This window comes from Struthio camelus, chromosome 7 (assembly GCF_040807025.1).
Source record: "Struthio camelus isolate bStrCam1 chromosome 7, bStrCam1.hap1, whole genome shotgun sequence".
Lineage (NCBI taxonomy): Eukaryota > Metazoa > Chordata > Aves > Struthioniformes > Struthionidae > Struthio > Struthio camelus.
Window position 1 is genome coordinate 8,883,930 of NC_090948.1, and position 25,386 is coordinate 8,909,315.

General features: G+C 37.5%; 1 protein-coding gene across 1 annotated transcript; it reads right to left on the reverse strand.

Moving 5' to 3' along the window:
- Positions 1 to 4,008: 4,008 nt before the first annotated feature.
- On the reverse strand, positions 4,009 to 24,956 carry LOC104140119 (pancreatic lipase-related protein 2). The gene is made up of 14 exons (XM_068951628.1): positions 24,942 to 24,956; positions 24,712 to 24,760; positions 23,036 to 23,190; positions 20,701 to 20,826; positions 19,185 to 19,319; positions 17,934 to 18,042; positions 16,644 to 16,763; positions 16,430 to 16,552; positions 13,649 to 13,764; positions 11,976 to 12,105; positions 10,458 to 10,569; positions 7,547 to 7,709; positions 6,532 to 6,700; positions 4,009 to 4,068 (listed from the first exon to the last, which is right to left on the reverse strand). Exons 2-13 carry the CDS (start codon positions 24,758 to 24,760, stop codon positions 6,626 to 6,628), a joined length of 1,413 nt encoding a protein of 470 aa, XP_068807729.1. The 5' UTR covers positions 24,942 to 24,956; the 3' UTR covers positions 4,009 to 4,068; positions 6,532 to 6,625.
- Positions 24,957 to 25,386: the final 430 nt, after the last annotated feature.

Here is a 25,386-nt window from a genome sequence, read left to right on the forward strand (position 1 = left end):
TGAATCCGAAGCTCATATAAGTAGCCAGCTTGTGGTCTTGAGACAGGTGCATAGTCTTAGAGAAGACAAAATTTCAGAAATAACACCAAATACACATTTTTCCCTGTGCTGGGTAGGACATAACCACCCAGCATGCTAGCCATTGTAAAAACTCAATCCTGAATGTCTGTCACAGCTTACTGTAATGCGGAGCCTGTTTTAACATTTGGATCTGGGTCTGGGTCTTATTTGTTGGTAAAGTGGTGCAAGTCAGAGCTATATACGATGCTAACCATTATAAAGAAGTCTCAGAGGAATCTGGAGGAAGCAGGTGATATGGTCAGTGACTGGATCTCTTATTTCATTATTGCTCATGCTGAAGTCAAGTATGGAACTTCAGATAAGACAAAACAGATCTAGTTAGTAAGAAATGATCACAGTGTAGTCTTACGTTCACTGACAGGAAGATGGAAATTAGGCAGCACTTACAGGACCTGTAGCTCATCAGACTACTGCAGCTCATTAGCTAAGTCTGGGAAGGAATGAGGTTGGGGAGCCATGGGAAAGAGATAAAGAATGTCGTGTGCCAGATCTGACATGTAAGTTACTGGCATGTAAGTTATATAGAAAGCAGTTAGTGAACCTACTGCCTCTATTACTGATGAAACAACTTCAGAAGTTGCTGAACACCTTCCTGTGAAAATCAGACCTATCTGAAGTGTTTGCTAGGTAACCGGGACTGATGGAGATGCTCAAACATTTTGCTGTGATTTCCACAGTTAGCACTTTGTGCAGGGCTGTTCTGTGTCACGGAGCCCCCCGCAATAATAGTTATGAACTACTTGAAATAGTTCACTACTGTAAGAAATACATACAGTATTATTTGCTAGGAAATTGCATACAGTATTATTTACTAGGACAAATATGTGCTACTAGCTGAGAACAGGATTTGGCAAGAGTTTGTGTTTGCTATCTTATTTAGTTTGCTTTTTCATCTGCTCTGTATTTTGAGAAATGGCAATCTGGTAAATGTGAGGGAACCATATATATTTTCAACACCAAGTTTCACTGTGAGTGTATTTCAGAGGGAGTACACACTGATGCAGATTAAATTATTGCAGCTCAGGATGATGAACTTGTAGAATTTTTGAGGTTTAGCATGTGTTAGGAATGGCCAATTTTAGCTTGATCTAGTTTCATGGCTTAAGAGGAACTGTAGGTTTTCATGGATAATATGGAAAGGCTAGTTTTTGTAGTCACCTCCAACAGTATGTAAGTGAACACATCCAGATGGTTTTATAAATGTCAGGGTGAAAATTATCAAGGACATAAATGCATTCTGATAGTAGTGGCCTTCACATTAGTAGGAAAAAGAGGAGCAAAACACTCACTGAGAGTCATGTTCTCCAAAGGAAACTCAGCAATTGTGTTTCAAGTGCAGCAATGTATAAATTACCAAGGCTTTCACAGAAAGATAATGTGAATAAAATGCATTTTAAAAGCAACACTTTCCTCTCTCATTTCAATTTTAGATTGAAAATAGTTAATGAATTTCTTAGCTTGGATGGAGGTCATATGGAAGTAGGTTTATCTACTGCATTCCCTAGAGAATTGCTAGACAAAGACTACTCTCCTTCTTGGAGTATCTTATATTTAGTCCCTGAACGTCAAAGCCATGAATAACAGAGTTGCTTGATATTTCTGTTATCTAACTCTGATGTGTGTATTCTGATCAAGTGAACAAATCTTGTACTGAACGGAGGCAAAACCAATTTGCTTTAGTGCATCCTTTTTACTATTGCACAGCAGCAATAAAAGGAATATTTTGGAAATGACAGATATTTATAACATTCACTAATATATGCTGCCTGCTAATTAAATCAGTCAAAGCAAGGAAAGATAATGTTAACTTCAGTTTTTGTGGACTGAACACCTATGGAGACTGGTATCTTGTTAAGAAAATAACACTAGGGGAGAATTTTATAGCTGGTGATGAAAGTAACCATGGATAGAGAAGGTGTAATCCATAGGGAGAGCCAATTCTTCTTCAGAAGTAAGGGACAGAGTTAAAGGCAAGAGGGTGAAGTAAGTGCTTTGTTCTGAATGCTTGACCTCTTATTAATGCTAAAGAATAAACATCTTATTGGAAGGTAACAGCAGAATTAAAAGGGAAAGGCTAAAGAATGACAGAACAGCAGAGTATGGATCAGTGGCTCAGAATAAAGTTAACTGTCTAGGGCTCTGGACAACTCCCAGAATAGGTCCCAAGCTTTTCTAGTGTAAAAAAAGAAAAATTACTGGGATGAAAAGGGGATTGGATCCAATATCAGTCTGTTTTTTTACACATTGCTTATGCTTCTGGTGTTGTAAGATGTCTTGCCCCATCCAATCTTATGGTAGTTGGGAGGAGAGAGGTGTGTTTTGTGTAGCATAGCAATGCAGGTGTGGTCTGTTTGTGTGAAGGCTAGTGATGATACATGTTCCTTCCAGAGGTTTTGAGTCCCTTGATACTTACACATAAAAAACATTCTTGGCTCTCCTCTATCCTGGAAATATGCCATAGAAATATATCTGGGCATACTATCAACTTATGCTTCCTAAGTATTGAAATCACCATAGCTTAAAGCAGCCTGGACACTGAGTCCCTGATACTTTTGTTAGCAAAAAGGAAGAATAAGACAGCCATGAGTTTGGAAGAGAGTCCGTGGAGATAGACTTGTCAATAAGTCAGTGAGCAATTGTTTACCCTCCCGGTGGCAACCTGAACCCCAGTCAGCTTTGACTGTGGAAGAAGCACTCAAAGAAGTGTCTGAGATGCACAGTCAAAACTTCTCATTTTTGCTTCTGTTCTAGGAGAATGCCAAATGTAACTGTTAGAGCCTAGGATTATACAGAATAGCCTGGCTGGGTCAAAGTGTCAGCAAAAACCCTGTTCCAGAGAACAGATTTTATTTTTCCTTCTACCTAACAGGCACATGTTTTGGGATTAGAACCTATTGTAGGAAAATCACTAATTTTAATTGAGGGAAAAGAGTGGGGGAATTGAAGGTAAATTTCACTATAAAAATATCCAGTAGGAATTGTAAGAGAGGAGAGCAAGTATCAATATAGTCTAGGATATTAGAGTAGCATGAAAGCATCTGAATAGTCACTTAAATAAATAGGCTCAAAAGTGAAGAGAGCGATGAGTGCATACACTGACCATCTCAGTCTCTACCTGGTAGTTCTGTTTAATTGATTTAAATTTTTCTTATGTATGTACTTGATTTTGAGTTCACAAATATTTATGAGAGGCACTTTTTGATAGACTATGCTTTTAGGAATGAAGAAAGACTGCTGTGCCATGCAATATAGCATTTTACCCCTGATAATGGAGAATTCTCATAAATGGCTCCTACTTTCTCAGCAGCATATCTGTATGTATCACTTTCTGAAAAAAAATCCTGTTTCTCCAAAATTAGTTCTTCTGGTCTTACGTATAAAGTGAAAACAGATGATATAGGTGGAGCAAATAGTATTATGTATTATTTATTATTGTTCTTCCTTTCTTCAATAGAAGGTCTAAAAGTTTTAGGTTTTTTGGTTTTACCTTACCCCACTACCAAAAGAGTGTCATAGGAGAGAAAAGGCACTAAGATGGAATGCTTTATAATGATTTTGTTATTAATTTACCTCTGGCATAATTTTTGCAGCAAGAGAAATGCTTAAGTGTTGAATGAAATTTGTATTGTAATTTTGAAGCACTCATAGAATTACAGAATATTTACATAATTTGAAAGACCGAATGAAAATCAAAGTAAGTCCTTAAAAACCCTAGACAAAAAAGCATATCTGCTAAAAAAATAATCTACCATTCAACATGGCAGCAAACCCTATGAAATAATACAGATCACTTGACATTTTAAAGATGTAATTTAAATTATAAAAAGCAGGCTTACCTTGCCATGAAGATATGAAAGTATTACCTGTTCCAGTCTTTAATAAAGGCAAATTGTCTTGTGAAATATCAGACTCTTGCATTTTCTGGACTGGCTCCAACAGTATGAAGTGATGGTACCAAGAGTTTCAATACCAAGTTACAGTGTTAAGCTTTAAATACGAAAAAGAGCACAAGGAAAGAGGACTAACTGGTACCAAAAATGCACAGTTCTTTTCGATATTTGTTCATAGTTCATGAGAGTTAAGTTTTTCTGAGTTATCTATAGTGGTATTAGCCAGAAAGCACAGTAGTTCAGTGTTGACGATTACTATACTGAAGAAGGAAAATTAACTCAAGAAACAGTATATAATAAAATTGCAAAGTGATGACAGGAAAAGGGGAAGAAAGTAATGCAATATTTTATTTTTAGGTGAACTGATCATGTGAGAAAATGTATATTTTTAAGCAATTTAATCAGTTGGAATTCATTTATAGTAGATTTCATCAACCCGTGTGTGTCATTACATTTCCTCAGAAAGCTGTTGAAATCAATGGCTTACAATTAAACAAAATGAAAGTATGTATTTTTAAAGGGAGAATATAATTTATCCATTCATAAAACCATCAAATTAATTTTTAGAATTGCAAGAATGGCAGAACCAAGTATGAAGAAAAAAAAAGAAGGAATTGTGCTTTGTAAAAGTCTTGGATTGAACAGGGCATTGCTTCCTTCTTGTGAGAAGCAGTGGCTAACATTATGCTATTCACACTGATTTCTCATGTCATAAAATCAGATGATCCAATACAGTTCCTGACCCTGTGGCACACTTTTTTTTGGTGACCTGAGGTAAATATTTAGATTTCTTTTGCGTTGCTGCGTTTAAGTAAAGGATAATAAGTCTTCCTTTCCCCCTCACTTAGTCTGCTTTATTTGTGCAGTTCTGGGGCAGAGAGCTATGCCTGATTTATAAAGGATGTTCACAATAGTGTAATTACTAACTAGAGATATTTCCCAATGATGCAGAAGTCCTTCTGGGGGTTGGCTCTGTACTTCTCTCAGGGAGAACAGAAGAGGGAGTGCCTTCCTCTCCCTGAACCAGACTAGAAACTATCCAAAGATCCAAGAAGGGGGTCTTGCCTAAGTCGTACTCCTAAGGGGTAAAGGAGGAAGAGTTCCCTGCTTGTGATGGTTTCTGGATCCTACTTTGCACCTGGGTGGAGATGGTAAGTGTACTAAAGGAACGTGTCTGAGAAAGTGGCCCGCTGATTTATCAACTTTACAGCAAACTTCTTAAGCAAGGTGCTCCGGCAGACTTCACAAAAGAGGTGACTGGACGCTGACATCTCAAAATTATTGCTGCCTAATTTCAAACACACCTATTCATCACTCATGTTTGGCCTTGTGTAACTGATCTCATTAACGCCTTCTGATAAACCTCATTGGAAGTATTCTGGAACAGCTAGTTGCTAGGATGAGTTGAATAGAGCTGCCAAACGTGATTCATACATAGGATTTCTGTGCCCAAATGATAAACCTGTGGTTAGTATTGAAAAAGAAACAGCCTTAACTTGGTTTATTTTGGCTAATGCTGATAAGTAACTCTGGGTAGTTTGATTTTGTTAAATGCTACCACATTTGGAAGGGCGATGCTATAGGTAGTACAAGCAATGCAGCTCAGGCCTAGCTTCAGTATGATCAGAATTCTTGTGGAGAAGAGGTTTGTGCGACAGAATGTGGTATAATATGTTCTTTATGCAGGGAAAATAACCATGATCCTAAATATCTGAGTTAGTATCCCTAAAATCATGGGATATGTCTTAAAAGCTTATATCTCTTAAAAGGCTTCAGAAAGGCAAGCTACAGGTGAGAAGTCCAGGTTCACTGGTAAAGAGAAAATAATTATTTGCAAGGCTGCCAGGAAATTTAACAGCCTGAATCAAGCAACATTGTTTTGATAAAGGAAGTACCTGTTTCAGTTTTAGAGAAGGAGTTCCAGCTTACCCCATGTACAGCAGAGCTGCATAGACCTGGTCAATGAGTTGTTCCCAAAGAAAAAGGCAACAATCAAATATTTTGCTTTACATTAAGCTATTTTGCTTGACATATGGTGAACTTTGATGGTAGTTTCTCATGGTAAACCGTACAACTAGGGACGTAGTCCTCGTTCCTGAGCACTCTTCTGGATATGCTGCTTAAATGTTGGTTTAAACGTGTTCTTCAGGAAGGAAGAACTCTAATAAGGCAATGCCGTTCAAGCTCCGAATATTTTTATATTTAAAATTATTCCTCGGATTCCTGATATGCAATCAGATGCTCCAGAAAGCATGAAAGTGCCTGCTTAGTTATTCAGGAAAAGGACACTATTTATTTTATTTTTTTCCTTGATGGCTTCGACGGTAACTCAGTATATTTCAAAGGAGAATTGGCTGGGGGACTCTTTTCCCTATTTTAGTATTTTCCCCGTTTATTCTGAAATACAATCAAATTGCATGAGTGTATTACTGGTAAAATACCTGCTAGGTGTCATTGTAACTGGAACTTCACAGAAGCATAACTCCTTTTTGTGGATGACAGCTGAAAGCATTAATTTGGAAATAAAACTTTTGTAGAGAACCAAGCAAATTGTTGATACCTGTTGAAGGAGCCTTGTTAATGGTTTGCCACTGACTGAAAAAATTGTTTTCTTTAGGCTGTGAACGTTCCCACACTGGACAAACACAGTGCTCTCACTGAAGTCTTAGCAAGGTGTCAGGGTTTGCCATGTGCCTGGCTGCACAGTTCCATGGCCACAAAATGTAGACCTGACAATGAAAGAAAAGTTTAAGTAAATATTTTTCGGCACAATGTGACATTTTCATAGCAGGAACCCCAGATAACAAATATAAAACTTATTTTTATTTAATGTTAGGCCACAAGACAGGTTCTGGTAGCCTACAAATATAAATATGTGTATATTTATGTGTATTTCAAGGAATTTTTTAATGCTAGTTAGTATATAATTATTCAAACCTAAGATATGTTTACCTTTATGCAGAGACTGCATTAGCATTTTTGTTTGGACAAGGAGTGTGCTTTTGAAGAGACTCTCTCAGCTCCCACTGACCACACTTTGGTTTGCATGACAGAGTGGTCTCGGAGCACATGAGCTGGATTCATTTAAGATAAAACTAAACTTGAGATATGTGCTCCAGAGGTGTACCTAATATACTCCAGGTGCTAGTGGGTGTCCAACCCATGGGATCAGACTAGAGGTAGCCTAAAGTACCTTGCCAAAACATATAGAATGCTTCACTGTGCAGAGCCGCTTCTAATGTGCTATGCTACTTGCTAATGTAGCTGTAGCCTGAGCATATGAAATTGCAGTTCAGAAGAGCAGCTCAAGTGGGCTACCCCACACTCAACACTCCAGATCTGGTATCTCCCGTTCTTTGGGGAAGTCCGGCTGCAGTGTTGAGTTGGTGGAGGTAACTGTAGTCAACCAAACACCCATATACTCCCAGGAAATGTGGATTAGACTCTTATTTTCATTAGTTAAACCCACTTCCTTTAAGGAACATGTTACCATGCAAAGGTGTTTGCATTTTTTTCCGTTTTTTTTTTTTTCCTAGAGCCATAGAACAAAACACAATGAGATTGTGTACTCACACATTTCCATTTTTCCCAGATATTATTGTGACTTCTTCAGCTCCCATGCAGCCTCTATGTAAATGACCTGGATGATTTTTCCAGAGAAACTCAACTTTTGAAATGTTCCCAGAAATTTCTGTATCAATATAGTTCAAATATGTGTTGCCTGGTTTGAAAGTTCCCCTGCCAAAGGAAAAGCACAAAAGTGATGCTCTGTGTTCTTTAAAAATGAGGAAAAAACTGCTACGTAAAACAGGTTAGGCAAAAAGGGAGATGAGGTGCAGTGAGTAGAAGTTCTGAACACCATTGTTATAATTTTGTTACATTATTTCAGAACCCCATGCAGATCCAAGTCCTTCAGCTCTGGCAGTACAGGATCACCTGTTAAATCCAGAAATATCAAGTTCTGCCCTCTCTGCTGGCTTGTCAAAGTCATGTTACAAGGTGATAATGTCTTTGGATCTTAGATTTTCATACGTAAAATATATCAAATTTTTATTTGGACAACAATGTAATAGGAACAGCCCTACTGGGTCAGATGAAACATCCCTCTGGTCCAGTGTCCTTACTCAAAGGCTAGGTTAAAGCAAAGGCATCGGGAAGACTATGAGACTGGATTGTGTTTATAGCAATACTTTCCCCAAATACTCTTGCTTCCTCCAACAATCTGTGTATCAGGAATTTCTTGAACCAGAGATACTGTCTGTGCATTTATCAGTCTGTGATGAATTTCTCTTCTGTGAACTTATCCAGTTTCTTCTTGAGCCCATGTGAACTTTTAGCACATGCAGTTTCCTGGGGCAGGAGGTTCCACAACTTAGCTAGCTGTTGTGTGAAGAAATAGCTCCTTCTCTGTGCTTTGAAAATGCAGAAAGCATTGCTGAAGCCCTTGCCAGATTCAGTCCTGAAATCTTGGTAGGTAGTGAAATACATCTTTCTCCTTGAAACTGCAAACTCAGAAGTTAGCTGGAGGCTGAATGGAAATGTAGTAGCAGTAGTAACCTGCACTTACATGACGTAGTACAGTAGTAATAACCTGCACTTAACATGATGTAGATCAACCAAAATTCTTGAAATACTCAACAAACAAATAATTGAACTTTACAACAGTCATGTCATATAGGCAAATACTGTAATCCTTATCTGATAGATAAACAATCTGAGTGATAGTGATAAATACACAGATCAGGCATTCAACATTCAAATATATGTAAGAGGTACATTGGACTAAAACTTGACAGTAGCTCCCCGTTTGATCTTAGTGGGACTAAGTAAGTTATAAGAACTTGTAGATTTGTAATAATTTCAAATATGAAATGATATCCAACTTGAGTGGGCATGAAAAAATTCCACAGGGAGTATAAAGAAGAAAAGGAAGACAACTGACATCTTGTGTGTACTGCTAAAGGTGTTTAGATTAGGGAAATAGAATATGAATAATATAATTCCTAACAAATCAGTGATGGCTACTCTGTGTTCTCACAGCCTTTGCCGTGGACTATGCAAGATTTAAACATCTAGAGCATTTTTAGCTGTATTTTCTCTGGCAAATTTAAGGGAAGATCGAAAAATATATGTATCATACCCTTTTCACTTAACCATTTTTGTATGGATTAGGAAGGAATGTCTTACTGATGTTTTGGCTGATTTCTTCTTTCAAATAAGTGTTGCAATCTAGGCCTTCCCTGCAGCTATAGAGGTTGTTTTGAGGCTACTCCATCTCTCCCAGCATGATCAATCCTGAACACGAGGAGGGAGTTCTGAGGAGTAATTATTTTTTTTTCCCCTTTGCCTGAAATCTGTGGGCCAGTTTCCAGCTAGGAAAATTGCTTAAGGCAACATAGTTTCTCTAGTAGTCTTACTTGGTTGAGCAGAGGAAACACCATTCCTGCTATGCCGGGAGGTTATTCTGGGTCCCACTTCAGAAATGGGCTTTCAACCTATCAATCCAATGTCTAGGCATGTTAGTACCTAAGGAGCAGATAGCTAATCAGAGAGGATCTACAAAAGCATGCAAATGAGTTAGTTGTTTAATTTTCTATGCCTTTCAGGATGATAATACTAGATTAGTTAGTACAGTCTTCATCTGTGTTGGCAACAGGTTTATTCTAGTTTACATTTTTGGAAAATGAGATTTATTTTTAAATGAGACAAAATCAAAAAGTTCTCCCAGTGTTTCTACTTGGTATCAGCTATGAAAGAAATTGAAAAATGTAAGTCACATCCCTGTCTTCTGTGGCATCTGTGTTCATTATAGCTGAATGCATGTCACAGTGTGAAATTAACACAGAAATTACCTGTAGTTGTATCGCTGCAGCAGTGTATTTGCAACCATATCTATTTCTGGTATAGACCAGTAAGAAGGCAGTGCTCAAACACAGAGAAGGTTAGTTTTACAACAGTTAAGACTGTGCTCTTGACAACAATCAACTTACTAGATTTAAATTCAGATTTACTGGAAAAGGCCAGGCTAAGCGGACAGGAGTTCCAGACCCCAGCACAATTCTTAAGCAGGGTGCCACTTTCTTACTTGCTGTTTCATATGCCCTAGAGGAGAGGTCAACGGTCTTAAATGATTGTACATTATACAGCCCTTTTTCTGTCTTCTCAGCGAAAATCACCAAATGACATATTTGAGTCCAGAAGTAGCCTACTCTCAAGTCACAAGCCTCCTTGCTCATTACCTTCTATGCTATGCTAAGTGTCATCCTCAGAAAAGAAAATGCAGAGTAAGAAAGATCGGCAAGCATATTTTGATCACAGTCGGTAGCATGAGGAACTTGTAATCACTTATCAGCTAACTTTTATTACCAGTGTAAGTCATAGGTAAGGTCAAATAGAACAAGATGAGACATGTAAAAATTCCTGTGTATGCGTTCAATATAATAATGTTGTTACAGTCATTTTTTTCAACTGTCATGTTAAACTTACTTGTCAATTGTATATTTTCTCCTGATCCCGTTAATTCCATTGAAGGCTACATCTATATTTCCCTTCACGGTTTCTGTTGCAGATACTCTGACACATATCTCTTTTCGCCAGCCTTTCAAAGCAAGGTGAAATAGATTATGGTTATGTGGAGATTTCTTTCCTAATGGTAAAATGTTTCATATGTTTCAATGTTTTTCAGGGGGAGGAGAGGATTATACAAATGTGCTCATGAGCATACAAAATGTCACTCTCTCTATTAGAGCAAATGTTAGTTCTGTAGGGTTTTCTGATAATACTAATTACCTTGACACTGGTCTGAATCACAGATCCAACCTTTGCCAGCCTGCTGGCTATGCTGAGAATTAAATCTGTGATGGTCAATACTGTACTTTGCTCTTCTACTTGGCCTCAGTATTCATTTCACAATTTCTTACACTTATGAGCAATTTGGAGGGTCTTATGGGTAGCATATTAGCTCTGGATTATGAAGTGATGTCCACTGGCCCACTATGTTGTTAAAGGTGTATTAAACAATATTGGCAACATTCCCAGAATCGTCCTGATGTACAGTGTTTAAGGTTTTTTTTACACCTATGCACTGCTCAGAAGATTCTGTCTTCTCACATACCTTTCTAAAGCAGAAGTAGGGCCTAATATGCAATAGTAAAAATTATTTTCCAGCAACCAGATTTGGAAAGTTTTTACATGGGCTTTAATTTGGGCTATTAAAAGGAAACTCTCTTCACTTGCTTCAAAAAAATTGTATTTGGTTTCAGGTTATAATTTATATAAGCTCAACAGTTTTTAGATATTGAAATCAGTGTGTTCATTCAGATTGAGGAAATGGTTAATTCTTCTGCATTCAAATTCATTTTGTTTTCAATTTTGCTCTTCTCAAGATGTGATATAAATTTTTTCTTAATTTTGCTTTCATATTCTAGTGCTTAGTGCATAAGGTCCTCAAAGACCTTACCTCATTTATTGCCTTTACAGTTCATTGTCTGTGATGGATAATAGCTTATTTATGAATTTTGTTATTTCTTATTTTGTGGCTGCTTCTACGTTACTCACAGATTAAAACTATACTTCCTTATTACTCCCTGCCATTACGACTTGATGAGCTTTACAAAAATACCCTGAAATCATCTAGTTTTATACATTCTTTTCTATGACAGTAATGTAAATTTTTGCTTCAAAATTTTGTGCTTTCAGCATAAAACTCCTCCCACCTGCAGCTTTATAGAATTTTCAAAGTCATCACCTAATTAACAAAATTTAGCAGAGCTTTTAATTCAAAAGAGGTCAGCATCAGTTGATCTATTCCTGTAATTATCTCAGCATTTCCTGGATAAAGTTGATAACACATTTTCCTAAAATATGTGAAACTCTAGATTTTATACTGAGCCCCACTCACTAACTGTAGTGGATTTCTGTAGACGTGTGAGGTATTTGTTCATATAGAATTCATTGTCACTTTAGAAATGAGCATCATTTGCATTACCCAAAATGAGCACTTACGAGCATATGGAGGGAGGGGTCCTGTATTTAAAAAAACCTTTTGCTGTTCTTTTCCAGTTTTATGTGAAAACTTATCAGCATAATGACCCATCAGTGGGCATCCTTCCTTGGGACATGGGAAGCAGGCTCCCTGGAGGAATAGAAGGCCATTACAAAAGATTATCTATTTTAATCCCAACTCTCAAAGTATCAGAAATTAGGATGTTTCAGCTTTTTTTTCCCCAGCTAAAATGTGCATTTTTGAAATGGTATTTGTTTCTAAGTTCAGGTCATATATTCAGTATTTATTGGTGTGGTGGAAAAAGGATCTGAGATTATTAGTCTACCTAACTCACTAATTTGAAAATCAGAAAAATTAGGTTGGAAATTGACTTAATTCCTCATGTTCCCGCAGAGACTATGAATAAATACCTTGATGTATACTGCACATTACTTCCTGTTCTGTAAAATGCATGTGGTATATTCCTCTTTCATAGGGCCCATTGAAAGGTTAAGTTTGTTGATTGATATACGGTGGGTAACCATATTACACTTAGGAATATTTAAGCTTGAGGTCTCATTTTAGAATGTGTTTTGTCTACTTTTCAGCCTTTATACCTATGCAGAATTTCAATGAAATTAATCTACCTGTAGATTGAACATTGAGATCAAGACCTTGATGTCCGTTAAAAAAAGAAAAAAGTGTAAATCTTCAGAGCAAGTGATTTCATTTCAGTTTAAAAAAAGAATAGCTTTGCTTTTCAGATGGTTGAATTTTGATATTTGGGAGATACTGTTTTAATCTGTGGATCTTTGGGTATTTGGGCATTAGAGGGATAAAAGGCTAAATGGTCATCATCACTTACTTGTTCCGCAGTTGACAAAATCTTTTTCCTCTCATCAGTAAATTGCACAGAGCTCTGTTTTTCATTCAAGTCCTGAATTACATCAAACTTTCAAGTTATGTGGCAACAATGCCGCAAGGAATAACAACATTTCAGCAGTGTTGTAATCATTCCTTTTGTAAGCAGGTGGAAATGAATCTCAGCTGTTTCCTCCTTGTCTAGTCCTCAATTCCATTGCCAGAATTTGTCCACTGAAAGCCCAGTTATAGCAGGCAAGAAATACTAGAAAGTTCTATTGCCTTCTTTCTTGTGGTACCTAAGGGTTGTTTTGTGCGTGTAAGCATTGCTATGCTGTATAAATATTTGTCTCCCCTCATCTAAATACCGTGGTTGTTTATTGTTTGTACAAACATTTAAACATTTGTGAAATCCAGAGGCTGTTCTCTGTGTCAGCTCTTGATGATGGGTTCCACAAGGGTAATCAGGCCCTGGTTTAAATGGACTTCCTTTAGCCAGAATGTCCCTTACTGCTGGCCTACGCAAAACGTGAACCCAGCCATTGCCTCTCATATTTGCCTCGTACTCTTAACTCTTCATCTCCCTCTTTGAACCTCTCTTTGGTGTGCGTACCTAACAGTCCTCATGTTCTCCTGGATCTTTTTTGGTTTTGCTGCATTTACGTTTTGCCCTGTTTGGCTAGGATCTGGATAAGAGCATTGCTGTCCGTGGGTCTGTATAGCCACCCTCTATCACATGATTTAGAGTGTAGAAGCTATCCCAGGAAGTTTTAGTTGAGAAGGGCTATAACCTTCTTAGTCCTCCTCAGATAAATTTGTACCTGATACTTACTGATACAAAATCTCGGTATGTTTCACACTGATACCCAACAAATCCATTTGGAGTGATAATGCTTTCAGCATAATATTGGAGACTTCTTTTATGTCCACATCCAATAGACCTATAGTCTGGGGAAAATCCCGGATAAGAAAGATTAAAGCTATATGGTAGCCATAAAGTCCACACCGAGAAAGCACATATGGGTCTTTTTTGCTCAAAGCATTTGTTTAAATAGTGAAGTCTCAGATCCAAAAACAGTAATAACTGAAAAGACTTTTAAAGTGTAAATTATTTGGTTTACGGTAAAAAGTATGCTTGCAGCTACATACGCATTTTACGTGGGGAAAAGCTAGGCTTGACTCTGGCCAAGTGTTTCCCTGTGCTTATACAGAAGCTCAAAGGGTAGAGATGCAAAACTCATGCAGCCTCCAGTCCTACTATATGTTCACTGCTTCTAGTTTAGCATGAGAACAGAGGAGGACTTAGCAGAATTTTCCTTTGATATTTTAAAGACTGGAGTAATTCATAGGTACAGCATTTGCAAAGTGTATAGTAGTTGCCATGAAGTAGTTGTCATTTGCTTAGCATTATCACAACATGGTATTTTGTAAAACCATAATTTCCACTAATTTCTAAAATTAAAGGTAATCGTTGTAATTGTTGTAACTTCAGTGGCTTTCACTGTTTTTAAGCTCTAGAAAATCTGCAGTCATTTGACATTGGTGATGTTGTGAAATGCTCTAAATAGCAAGATGCTTGGCAGTTTGTCCTCGATTTTATCAGAATTATTTGAAACAAGTACATTTTCCCCTCAGAGTGAAATTTATAAGCACTCAGTGCTGCGAAGAAGAAATGCTTTTGGGACTATATTTACAGGTCCTTTGCTATAGCTATTGTCTTCAATGTCTCTGAAGATTCTTTTTTGTCAAAGCACAACGTACTGAAGTTCAACTGTATAAAAATAGGCTCTATTCTGCTTCAGTGTGGAAAAGGAGCCTCATCTCATTAGAGAGTGAAGCCCTGGAGGCACTGAAGTAATTGAGAGCTGGCACAGACTACAGTGAAATCAGGATTTCATCTACAGTCAGTATTTATGCATCTTAAAGGAAGAGCAGTGGATATTGACCAGTTGATACATATTGTTCTTTACATAAGAAGAAGAAGAAGAGAAAACTTTGAAAGGTATTTCTGTCTCCATTTCTTGAAAATGATCTGGATCATCAAGGCTTCCTGGGTATGTTTACTTTATAGTTCCTTCTTCTAATCTAACTCAGAAGAGTCTATTATGCTTTTAACTTTAAGAATCTTACTACCAGCCTACTTTTTGCTAGTGCCAAAGTCAATTAACATCTGTATAATGGGATCATAACCTGCTTTCCCCCCTGTATTAAAAGCCATGGAGAGAAGTTACTAAGTAGCATTTCTAAAGCACTTTATACGTAAAAGCACCACATAAATGTAGACATTATCAAACAGAAGAAATATGCACAAAGTGAGGTTTAAATGAGAGGCAGGAGGTAAGGTTGTCTCTATGTTTAGGAACTGAATGAGCACTCCCCTCCATCTGCTCCTGCTCAATAGAGCTGGGCCTTTATTTCACTGCAAAACATTGTAAGCAGCCTTGTGAAATGACTATGGAAAATTCTTAATTTTTGCTGAGAATTGAAACATTTCTTTTGTGGTCAAAGTTGGAAGTGTTTTTGTTCCAAATGATTTTGTGTCAACAGTCTACAGTTTCCATAATAATCCCCTGCAAGCTATACAAATAGAAATGTTTTGAATTAGTCTCTCTTGTTTTTTTGATAAAATATGAAGATTTTCTTCAAAAAGGAACACATTTTTGAAGAGGAAGAAAGGGAAAAGCTCTTCAATGTTGGAGGAAAATCAGGCAAGTTGGGAGATTTCACAAAGGCATTTAAAAAATCACTTTCATGTCACTGTAAGATTCCATTATACCAGTCATTCCCATATTACTAAGTTGACATCTCATGATTTCATACACACAGTATCTGAAATTAGCACTCAGCACTGAATATATTCACTTGAAGAAAACAGGCCCAGCAGAGCAGTCTTTCGGTCTGCTTTGTTACTAAGTTCTTAAACCACTCCTAAAATTACTTTAGCAAAGCAAAAGTCAGGTCATTTTTGAAAGCTAACTACTTAACTAGGAGTAGGAATTTCAAAACATTTAGCTGCGAATAACAGATATTCTTATTTCTGTAGGTTAGGACAGAAGATAGGATTTTGTGGATCTATTGTACTAGGTCCCACGATAATTATAATTAACTGTTCAGCGTTCTTTGAAGAACAATCACTGCAGTAGCCCTTTTATCATCTTCAATATTTTTCATCTTGTGCTGTTCTCTTTGAAGACACTAAAGCTGTTAGTGACATGGTTAAGTATGTCTAGCCTCAGTAACATTGGGACTGATGTCTTCCTAGGAAGAAGGAAAGCAGGTTTAAAATATTTCTTTTTGGATTATACTTGAGTGAAATTCTACCAGTCCTTCATGCATGGAATTGCCACTGAAGTCAGGCAGTTAGCATAGTGGAAGACTCTCAGAAACAGGCTGTAATAAACAAGTCTGTATGCTTTAACTGAAGTTCTCATCTGCATACAAGGAAATCAGAGGACATTTCACAGGCAGCTTTAAATATTTCATATTTGATCGTTTCTCCCTACTCCAAATCTGTATGTAAGTAATATTTCGATCTAGCAGTCTTTATCTTAGCCTAGCCTTTATTTCAAACTGTAGCTTGTAATGAGGCATTACTGCTTTAAAATATATTTACCTCTCATAAGGTCATTGATATTCCGAGTTGCAGGAGTTGCATGAAGTTCCTTGCATCCTGGCATTTTCCTCCCACCGTTTGGGTAAAAATCCAGGTGGCCACAAGTCTGAAGAATCCCTGGAGCTGAAATATGTTAAACGTTTCAAGGCTGATCACTTTCTGAAAGGCCATGGCAAACTTCAGTGTAGAAGTTGTTTCCAATGCGAAAACTTACCAAAGTCAAAGAACAGATGACCAGCATGAGTGTGAATTATATCAACAAATTTTGCATCTGAAGGATCCAGCCTAACCATTGTTGGTGTGTATTGGAAAAGAGGCCCAGCTGGATCCAAACCTAAATAAAATGGAGACGTGGCTGATTGAGTAAACGATATGGTATGTATATCTCATCATATTCAATGTGCAAACAGCATATTTCGTTGCAATTCCACTTATACTCTGTTTATAAAATTCCATTTCGTGCTGCCAAAGTTATACTGATATGGAAGTATGAAAGCTAGCAAAACATGCAGGGTTTCCAGAAGGTGGCTGGAGGCATTGCAGCATATGAGAAGACTGATGGGAAAATGTTTGACTTATTTGGGGGGAAAAATGTCAGAAGTTTGAGAGTTTTTGCACATTAGTGAAAAATATGAAGCCTAGATAAGTTACTCTGAGGATATAGATTTGTCTGAGAATTTTTGTTTGGTCAAAAATCTATTTTTAGTTGCAAAAAAATTTTTTTGAAAATTTTACTCTCTTCATTTTAGTGTCAGTGGGCTCTTTTTTCGGACTAAAACACTGGAATTCAGATCCTGCTTCCCTAAATTACTTATTTTACTGCATACTGTGTATACAGCTCAGTCAAAGCAATATACATAGACAGAAGAACTGGCTGTAGGAGAAAGGGAAGTAGAAAATACTGAGACATTAAAGAAGTGATGTGTGAGTGTATTATGATGTTGCACCTCTCTGCGTAGCTATGCAGCTAATCACTGTCTTCTTTCTTGGGGTATCCAGGGCTATTTTTTCTAATTTCTAACATATCAGATATAGATTTTTAATTTTGCATTTCAATTTCCAATCTTCTGAACTAAAAACTTCTAATAGAGTGGATTAAAAAAAAATTGATAACGAGTTGCTAATGTTTTACAAATCTGTTACTCCACATGTAATACAATATTTGGCTCCCACTCTTTAGTATCACTGAAAGTCATAAGTAGTGTGCTCTCTGAGATTTGTTGTGACCTATGCAAACGGACCTATATTTAGCCACAGTAGGGACAATGAAGCTATTCTGACTCTGTTCCAGTCTAGCTTTTCTGAGGGCCATGAATGGTGACATGTAAGATGTGTGGCATGTGATAGGACATGGCTTCATTTATGTGTGTTCATGCCAGCATACTGCTGCATAGTGCAGTTTATATTGTGGGTTTCTCAGACAGCAGTGATTCTTCAGCTCTTTTACGTTGTTTTCTCTTCCTGTGGAGGTATTAAGCTTTATCAATTGAAATAGCTTCAGTACCTGTTATTCTTCCAATGCCAGGTTTCCTTCTCCCTGCCTCCCCTGCAGCATGTGCTCCAAGACTATGGTCAATTAAATGAATCTTGGCAGGAGAGTAGCTGTAGTCTTTCTGTGAAGATGTAGGGAAAGGGGGAAAAAAAAAAAAAAAGCATGCTAAATTGGAGATACAAGACTGAGTGAGGCACTGTATCAAGGCCTCATGCTCCACTAGGTCATGACCGAACTGTCCCTGAGTCCTATGTGTCCTGTCTCAGAGCAGGTGATGGAGGGGAGCGAAACTTTCCTGGGCAGAAAGTTACTGCCATGGGTAGGGGTTTTGTATCCACAGCTCATCCCTTCCTGTCTGGCATTATCCCTCCAGAAGGGAGTAACATCTGTCAGGAGTAGGTCTGTACCCCTCAGCAAGATATAAAGGTGAATTCCTGCATGCAGTTCCCCTAAATTGCACTGACCAAAGGTCTTAATGCTACTGTAAGACATGGTGGTATTAGATCACATCAGCATCATTAAAATAATTAAATAGTATTGCCTCTTATCAGAGTGGAAGCAGGTGAATGATCCCACTGCCTCTTCATACCTGGCCAGTATCCCTCACCCCTGAGGCTAGCTGTCCGGTCTGGACAATGGTCTATGCTGGAGAAGTTTTCAGACTTTTGTCTGTGGCATACCCTCTGTGTAAATAAAGTTACCATCATACCAAGGTGAGGTGTTATTCTTTCCCTTCTATCATGCAGGGAAATGCATGCAATGCAAAATGTGAAGGGGTTGTGCAGCGAGTGGTGCTGGCAGCACTGGGCTCAGCTGTACTTCCATGGGGGAAGCCTGACACCAGGTGGCTGCAGGAGAATCGCTTCCCTCTGCCCTGCTCCGGCTTTAGCAGGAGGTCTGCATGTGAAACCCACAGAGAGAAGTTTTAATCATGTTAGACCTCTATGAGGTTGCTTTGCCTTGCAGATTTGGTTAGGTAGTTGCCAATCTGTGTCTTGGCCAGTAAAAAGCTTGCCCTGAGCAAAACTTTCAGAAACCATGAGCTATTAGCCTTTAGCAACGTGCTTATCTGTGGTTTGACACTGAAGTAGGCACTTCAGTTCCTGCAGGATTAGAGACCTTTCATAATGTTATCAATCAGCTGTGGTATTCAGTACCTCTGTGCTTTCTGAATATATTGCACCAAGTGTAAAAGTGCCACCTGTGTATGTCCTTTCTCATACAGACTACGCATCAATGTTCATGTCCCACGGCTACTTTTACCTCAAGAAGGTTCACAAAATATACCAGCTCAGCCCCGACAATGCGGACGTTGTTAACCGATTCAGTGTACAAACCACTAGAACCACCTCTCCAGTCAGTCAAAATGCAGTTCACATCTTCAACATGAAACATGAACTGGTAAATGTGAAAACAGGAAAAGAGAAGAAAACATGCATGAATTACAACTGTTCTAGCTTATACACAAATAATTCATTTTACTAGAACAGAGGGTCTCACTTTAGTTATCACAGTTTGTATCCCACATTTGTAGAACTGACAGACTGCTTCTGTTAGAAGTCACTTTTGAGCTCTACTCCTGCTCTCCTGCTCCCTTCTCTGGGCACTGGTTTTACAGAAGCTTATGGAGCAACTCATAGGTAATAGTCTGCAAGTCTATTGAGTAGACTGTTATGGAGTAGTCTATGGAGTAGTTATCCCTGTCAGTGAGGTTGAACACCAGTGGTGAATAGTAGGGATAAGCTGAAGATAGGTGTATGTAACATGAACAGGATTTCACCAGTGATTATTTTTGAAGGAAAATTATACTGATTCTAAGGTGATTTTTTTTTAGTAGTGTGTTTTTCTAATAGTCTCCTAGAAACTTGAATCTTACCTAATTTTCTTTTTCAAAAAGTAGCAGTGTAACATGATGCCATATACAACTGCTTTGTCTGTTTATATGCCTAGTAAAGATATGTCTTTAGTATATTTATTCCTACTAATACTGTAGAATCAACACAAGGAGGCAGAAAGGAGGTAGTGATTTGGACACTCATATAAAGACACGCAATAATTTGTTTCTGTTCTGTTTTCCATGCCAGATATCTTGGTTCACTTTAGGTAATGAGCTTCTCTTAATCTCAGTACCCCAGTTAGAAAAAGAGGATAATACAACTTCTTTTTTTGCTCTCCAACCTTTATTCTCCAAAAATTTTATGCTTGGATCATCTGAAAGGATTCACAAATTTGTGTTGATGTGGTTGAATTGTTCAGCCCCCAAATATATATTTTTAAAATAAAATATTCTGTTTAGGCACTTATGGCAGGGAACATTTTGATTTTCCGTTTTGAAACAGTTTCATTTTTGAAATGTACCTAAATAAAATGTAACCAATCGCCTGAATAAAGCATTTGTTTTTAATATATCAAATACCTCACTCAGTTTGAAATGTTTAGTTTGACCTTTTCTTGAGGTGGGAAAAGTGACTTTTGTCTTTTTGTGTGTGTGAAAGTATTGAAAAAAATCAATTAATTATAGCGTTCACTGCGAAGATGAATTCAGCAAAGGGCATTTAGCAAAAGGCTGAAGTGCACTATACTTGCACCTAAGAGCAAGACGGCAGTCCTCTGAAACTGAACTTGCTTCTGAGTTTTTTTCCTCATATATTCCAAGAATTAACAGGAAAACAGAGGTGTAAATTTTAGCTGGGAATTATAAGCCAATTAATGGAGGTGGAAGGAGATCTGAAATTTCAAATACAATTGCAATGGCTGTTAAAGAATAGTCGCACCATACCCTGCACATATCTGTTATCCAGGAGAGGTCTGCTCCAGCAAGATGACCATGTATAATGAAGCGAGTTTTCCTGTGTGCTTGAAAATTTGAAGCTTTGATCGTTGAAGGATTTGTAGCAGAAATCTTCTGCGTCAAGAAGAAAAAACAAAACAATGTGAGTGCTCTGTACCAGTGAACACTTTCATATAGGGACATCTCTGAAGAGGTGAGTCTTGCTCCTGACTCCTAAACTGCTTTGCTGGGTGATATCAATTAATCACTTCAACAAATGATTCACTTCCTCCATTTATTAATTGAACTGCTGATACTGGCATTCTTTTTGCACAATGCTTTGAGATTTGCTGGTACAACATACCACATAAGTATGAGGATTTATCAAAACTAGTCACAGAAATACTAAAGTAGTATCTACAACTTATTGTGCAGGTGACTTAGAATTTTTCTTTCTTTTTCTTTCTCATTTTTCTTTCTTTTTTCATCGAAGACAAGACCTTTATCTCGAAGTGTATTTATATTTTATCTTAAAGATAGTTCAAACAGCATGAAAAAAGCACCAGACTTATAACATCAGAGACTGTAGGTATTACTGGGTCTATTGAGAGGGATAGCGTTATTATTTTCTTTAACAAAATTCTGAATACCATCTTGTTTTAAAACTTTGGTTCTTATTTACTTTTGTTATGGTTTGGAAAGCATAAATGATTCAGTATGCCAAAAGGGAATGTAATGTACTAATTAACACATAGCTTACCTACAGTGGAAATTTGATTAAAATTAAAGGAGGCAACAAACATCATAGGCTGTCTCTGTAAGAGATGTTGGGCTAATTATGACCTTTTCTGAGGTGACTTATAAAAAGGAGAAATCATTTAAAATCTACAGTATTTCTGACTACCATTTATATAAAAAAGCCTTTAAAGCCTTTTTCATGTGTCATAAGCGAACAACGACAAATCCTAAACCCCTCATTTTCCATATCATTAAATTACTTTATTTTTCCTCGCTTCTTTTCCAAGTAAAACTCACACTCTCTGATGGGTTATTTCTGTCACCAAAGTAATCTACAGTTCCACAACACCACTTTATGCGAAGTAATGATTAGCTCAATCCATACACCTCCAGCATCTCAAGAAGGTCAAGTGGTCATTCTGATGTAAGCTCTTCCCAGGGCTCTCTGGTCTTCAAAGGAAAGGACTGAGACTCTGCTCATGTCTTTTGGTACATTCTCATTTACTCCTGCCTGCTTAGTGCTAAACTCCTTTCAGCTACTCCTCTGTGTTGCTCTGTCACAGTCTGTAGCTTCCTCTGACTGCCACTAATTTGCAGATGTTGTAGATACCCTCTCCCTTTTTCTTTTTTGTTCCATGTGGCTCCAGTCTGCTCTCTCTACAGCACTTCAGCAGAGTCGGCTCTGAGATACACCCCAATTGCACTTTAGCTTGTTGTCTACCTGATGCGTCTCCATGAAGAGCTAACCCGGCTCTGATTTCTGCAAGAGAAACCTCCAGGCTACGCTATATCTTACTATAGCTTTTTCTTTGGCTTTTTAGTCTCCATTTTCTCTCAGTCCAATTCTTGAAAAACCTGTTTAATATTTGCCTCTTTTCTTTCTCTATCTAACCCCCATTCAGCCTCTTTTTTTTAGGTTATTATTTCCTTCCTTTTCCACACATGGTTTTGTTCTGTACTGTGTTTTTTCTTTGGGATTGCTTTTCCTTTCTAAGCTTTCTTTAATTTTTTGTCCCATTTTCCATTCCTTCTCTGCTGAACATCATTATTATTTTCTCTTCTCATCTTCCTTCTTACTACCTGTATGCTGTTAGGGCTCACTGTTGTTCATCACATAAGCAGAGCTTCTGAGAGCAACTATATGTAGTTGAGAGAACCTAGTGATTGTGTGTATGAACTACATCCCTGAGGCCTGGGTCTTGGCCTGAAATATGTTTTTAGCTTGGAGATACAGAGGAGCCAAAATTGAGCTTTTCTATTACAGTATCTTCCCTAGCTCTAGCATTATAATGATATGACCTGAAAAGGAATTTGAGCCATTTGCTTATTATAGAGAAATATATAAAATGTATCCAAAAAACCTTAGCTGAGTTGCATTTGAAGGCTATAATTAGTATGTTGTAAATATACCTGGTTTGTGAGGTAGCTGAACTGAAGAAAAATGAGATAAAAGGAAATTGGCATGCACTGTTCATTGAGCGTATAAGATAGACTTGAAGCCTTTCCTGGGAGACTTGTGAGCAAAAATGTGGAAGAAAAAAACAAGCTGTATTATTTCTTGAATGCATAGCGTACTATCAGTGTTTTAAACAAAGCAGTTTCTTACTTGATATTTCATGATGTTTTCTCTAGTGTAAAGGAGAAAATTGGTATTCACAGCTTCTGGAGGGCTAGGCAAGCCTGCCAGTTGTCTTTCTGGAATCCCAGACCAGGGTGGATTATCTGTAAAGCATCCAAGCCTTTTGTAGCAAACTTGCCTTCCTGGGGAACACAGAGAAAAATGTTAGTGTTTGGGAAATTAAGGTAGCTTAGGCTGCCACCACCTTACAAAGAAGTGTTAAATTAGCTGATTCAAATTAGAATTACTGCTGCAATTCATTTTTTAAAGAGGCTCAGCTGGGCTTTTGTGGCTGCCCCAAACAATCCAAGTCAATGGAAAGGAAATGGAAACTGAACTGTGAATGTACAAGGCGTGAGATAGCATCCCACTGACTATAGCAGGGACCTGAGGCTGAAGATCTCTGTTCCTGATAAACTGTAGAGGTCTGTTTGGTGAACAGAGTGGAATGAAAGATTTGTTTTGTAAAACATACCGTTAATGTAGCTGTTGGAAAAAGACAATGAAGTCTTGACGCTGTATATATCCTGAGAACAAATCAACTTTTTGCTGTTGGCTCAGAGAGGTCCTTCAACTTAGAGCTAATGTTTCTGGGATTATCTAAATTGTTATTTCTCACGCAACAGTTTATGAAGGAGTAGAAAGAAACCAAAGCATTAAAATACATACCGCTGGTATCTCCACATCTTACATTAAACATCTCCCTAACCCTTTTATCATAAGATTGTAGTGGAAGCAATAAAGTGGAATTTTAGTGGAAGCCTAGAGCAAAGCATAGCGTAGGGAAGTGTGGTCTGCGCCTGACAGACTAAAGTTTTCCAGTTTCTACTGTGGCTTTAATACAGTAGTGATGCAAATATGGCATATGAGTGTTGCCATTAAAATATCATCTTTACCCACTATTATAGCACTACAGTTGTGAAACTCCACATAATTTTTATTACTATTAAAAAAACCCTGAAAACAATGAGAAACTGTTGCAACCAGGTCATTTTGAATACAATGAGAAACAATTGAGAAACTGTTGCAACCAGGTCATTTTGAATACCACTAAGCATGGCTTACCTTATTCATAACTCTATAAAAATAAAGGCAGAAACACATTTAGGCAAATAAAAGGTTTAATTGTAGAGCTTTAGTTTAAGACTCCACAAATGATTCTGTTATTTTTGAAGGGCCTTTCCACTGATGACAGTGAACTTTTGGATTGTGTCTGCTTCCCTGTGTTCTCTCTGTGTGTCCGTGTCCGTCTCTATTGATCTGTTCTTTCATATCTGTGAAGAGATGTTCTGGACCAGGACCACTTTCGAATTCTCTGTCTAGTGCTACGAAGAGTAAGTGCCTCGTCTGGCACTACAAAAGTTGTAGCTAACGTGAATGTTTGGTGGCAATATTTATTTGGGGGTGAATGGGCGGAACAGTTCTAAGAGAATTTTAGTGCCAATTCCTATATAGCAATACTTTGCTAGTTCCCATTCTGTTTGTGAGCTACAGAAACCTTCGCAGAAGTAAAGAGGTTACATGTGGCAAACACATTACAGAACTCTAATCATAATGAAGAAAGCCCTTCCAAAGCATATCCATTTTCTAAATATAGGTATTCTGGTGTAAGCTGCACACAACGACTTTTACTGTTCATAGTCTTTATCAGTCATGTGTCTTACCTCTGGCTACATCAAGAAGAGAAAGAGTAGTAATCCATACTGCAAACATCTAAAGCAAATAAGAACACAGTTCAAATCAAATTAAAAATGGAACATGGGATTCAGCTAAGAGTTACCTTGATCCATTTAAAAAAATTATCATAATTGTCATAGCATAATTTAGATGTTTTATGAGTTAAATCCTAAAGAATCAATAGTTCCTTAAAGATAGCAAGATTTCAAGAAAATACCTTTGGAATTCTTTTTGTTTGCAATTTGAGATTTTGAGAAGTAGGATGTTCTCTGAGCATCTCTTAAATATTGTCTTCTTGGTCTTGACACACAGAAGCTTTTTTTTCTTTAGCACTGCAATTTATGGGCAAACAAATGAGATTTTAGTGAATCGCAACAGCATATGTTTTGCAGAACTGAAGTTTCTTTTACTTCATATAAAAGTTACTCCGATTTGCTATTCAGTGATTGTACTTGAAAGAACCAAGGAGCAGGCTTAATTTATATTTTGAAATCATATGGATAATCAAGAAAACTCATTTTGATCTTTATCAGCCATGTATGTTTATCAGGCCTGATCTACGTGATCACTTAATCACCAGCTAATGTGCTAGCATCGGAATTAATGGAACCACTCGTATACTTTGAGGTAAATGTGCGGAGATGTTTCATTAGGTCTGAATC

Bases quoted from the DNA above. Each gene is read 5' to 3' on its own strand.
- LOC104140119 (XM_068951628.1), bottom strand. From the start codon at position 24,760: ATGTTTGCAGTATGGATTACTACTCTTTCTCTTCTTGATGTAGCCAGA. The intron at 10,570-11,975 runs GTAAGTGCTCAT...TTGCTTTGAAAG, and splicing joins ACCCCTCCCTCCATATGCTC to GCTGGCGAAAAGAGATATGT. The intron at 6,701-7,546 runs GTGTGAGTACAC...TTTCATTGTCAG, and splicing joins TATCTGGGAAAAATGGAAAT to GTCTACATTTTGTGGCCATG.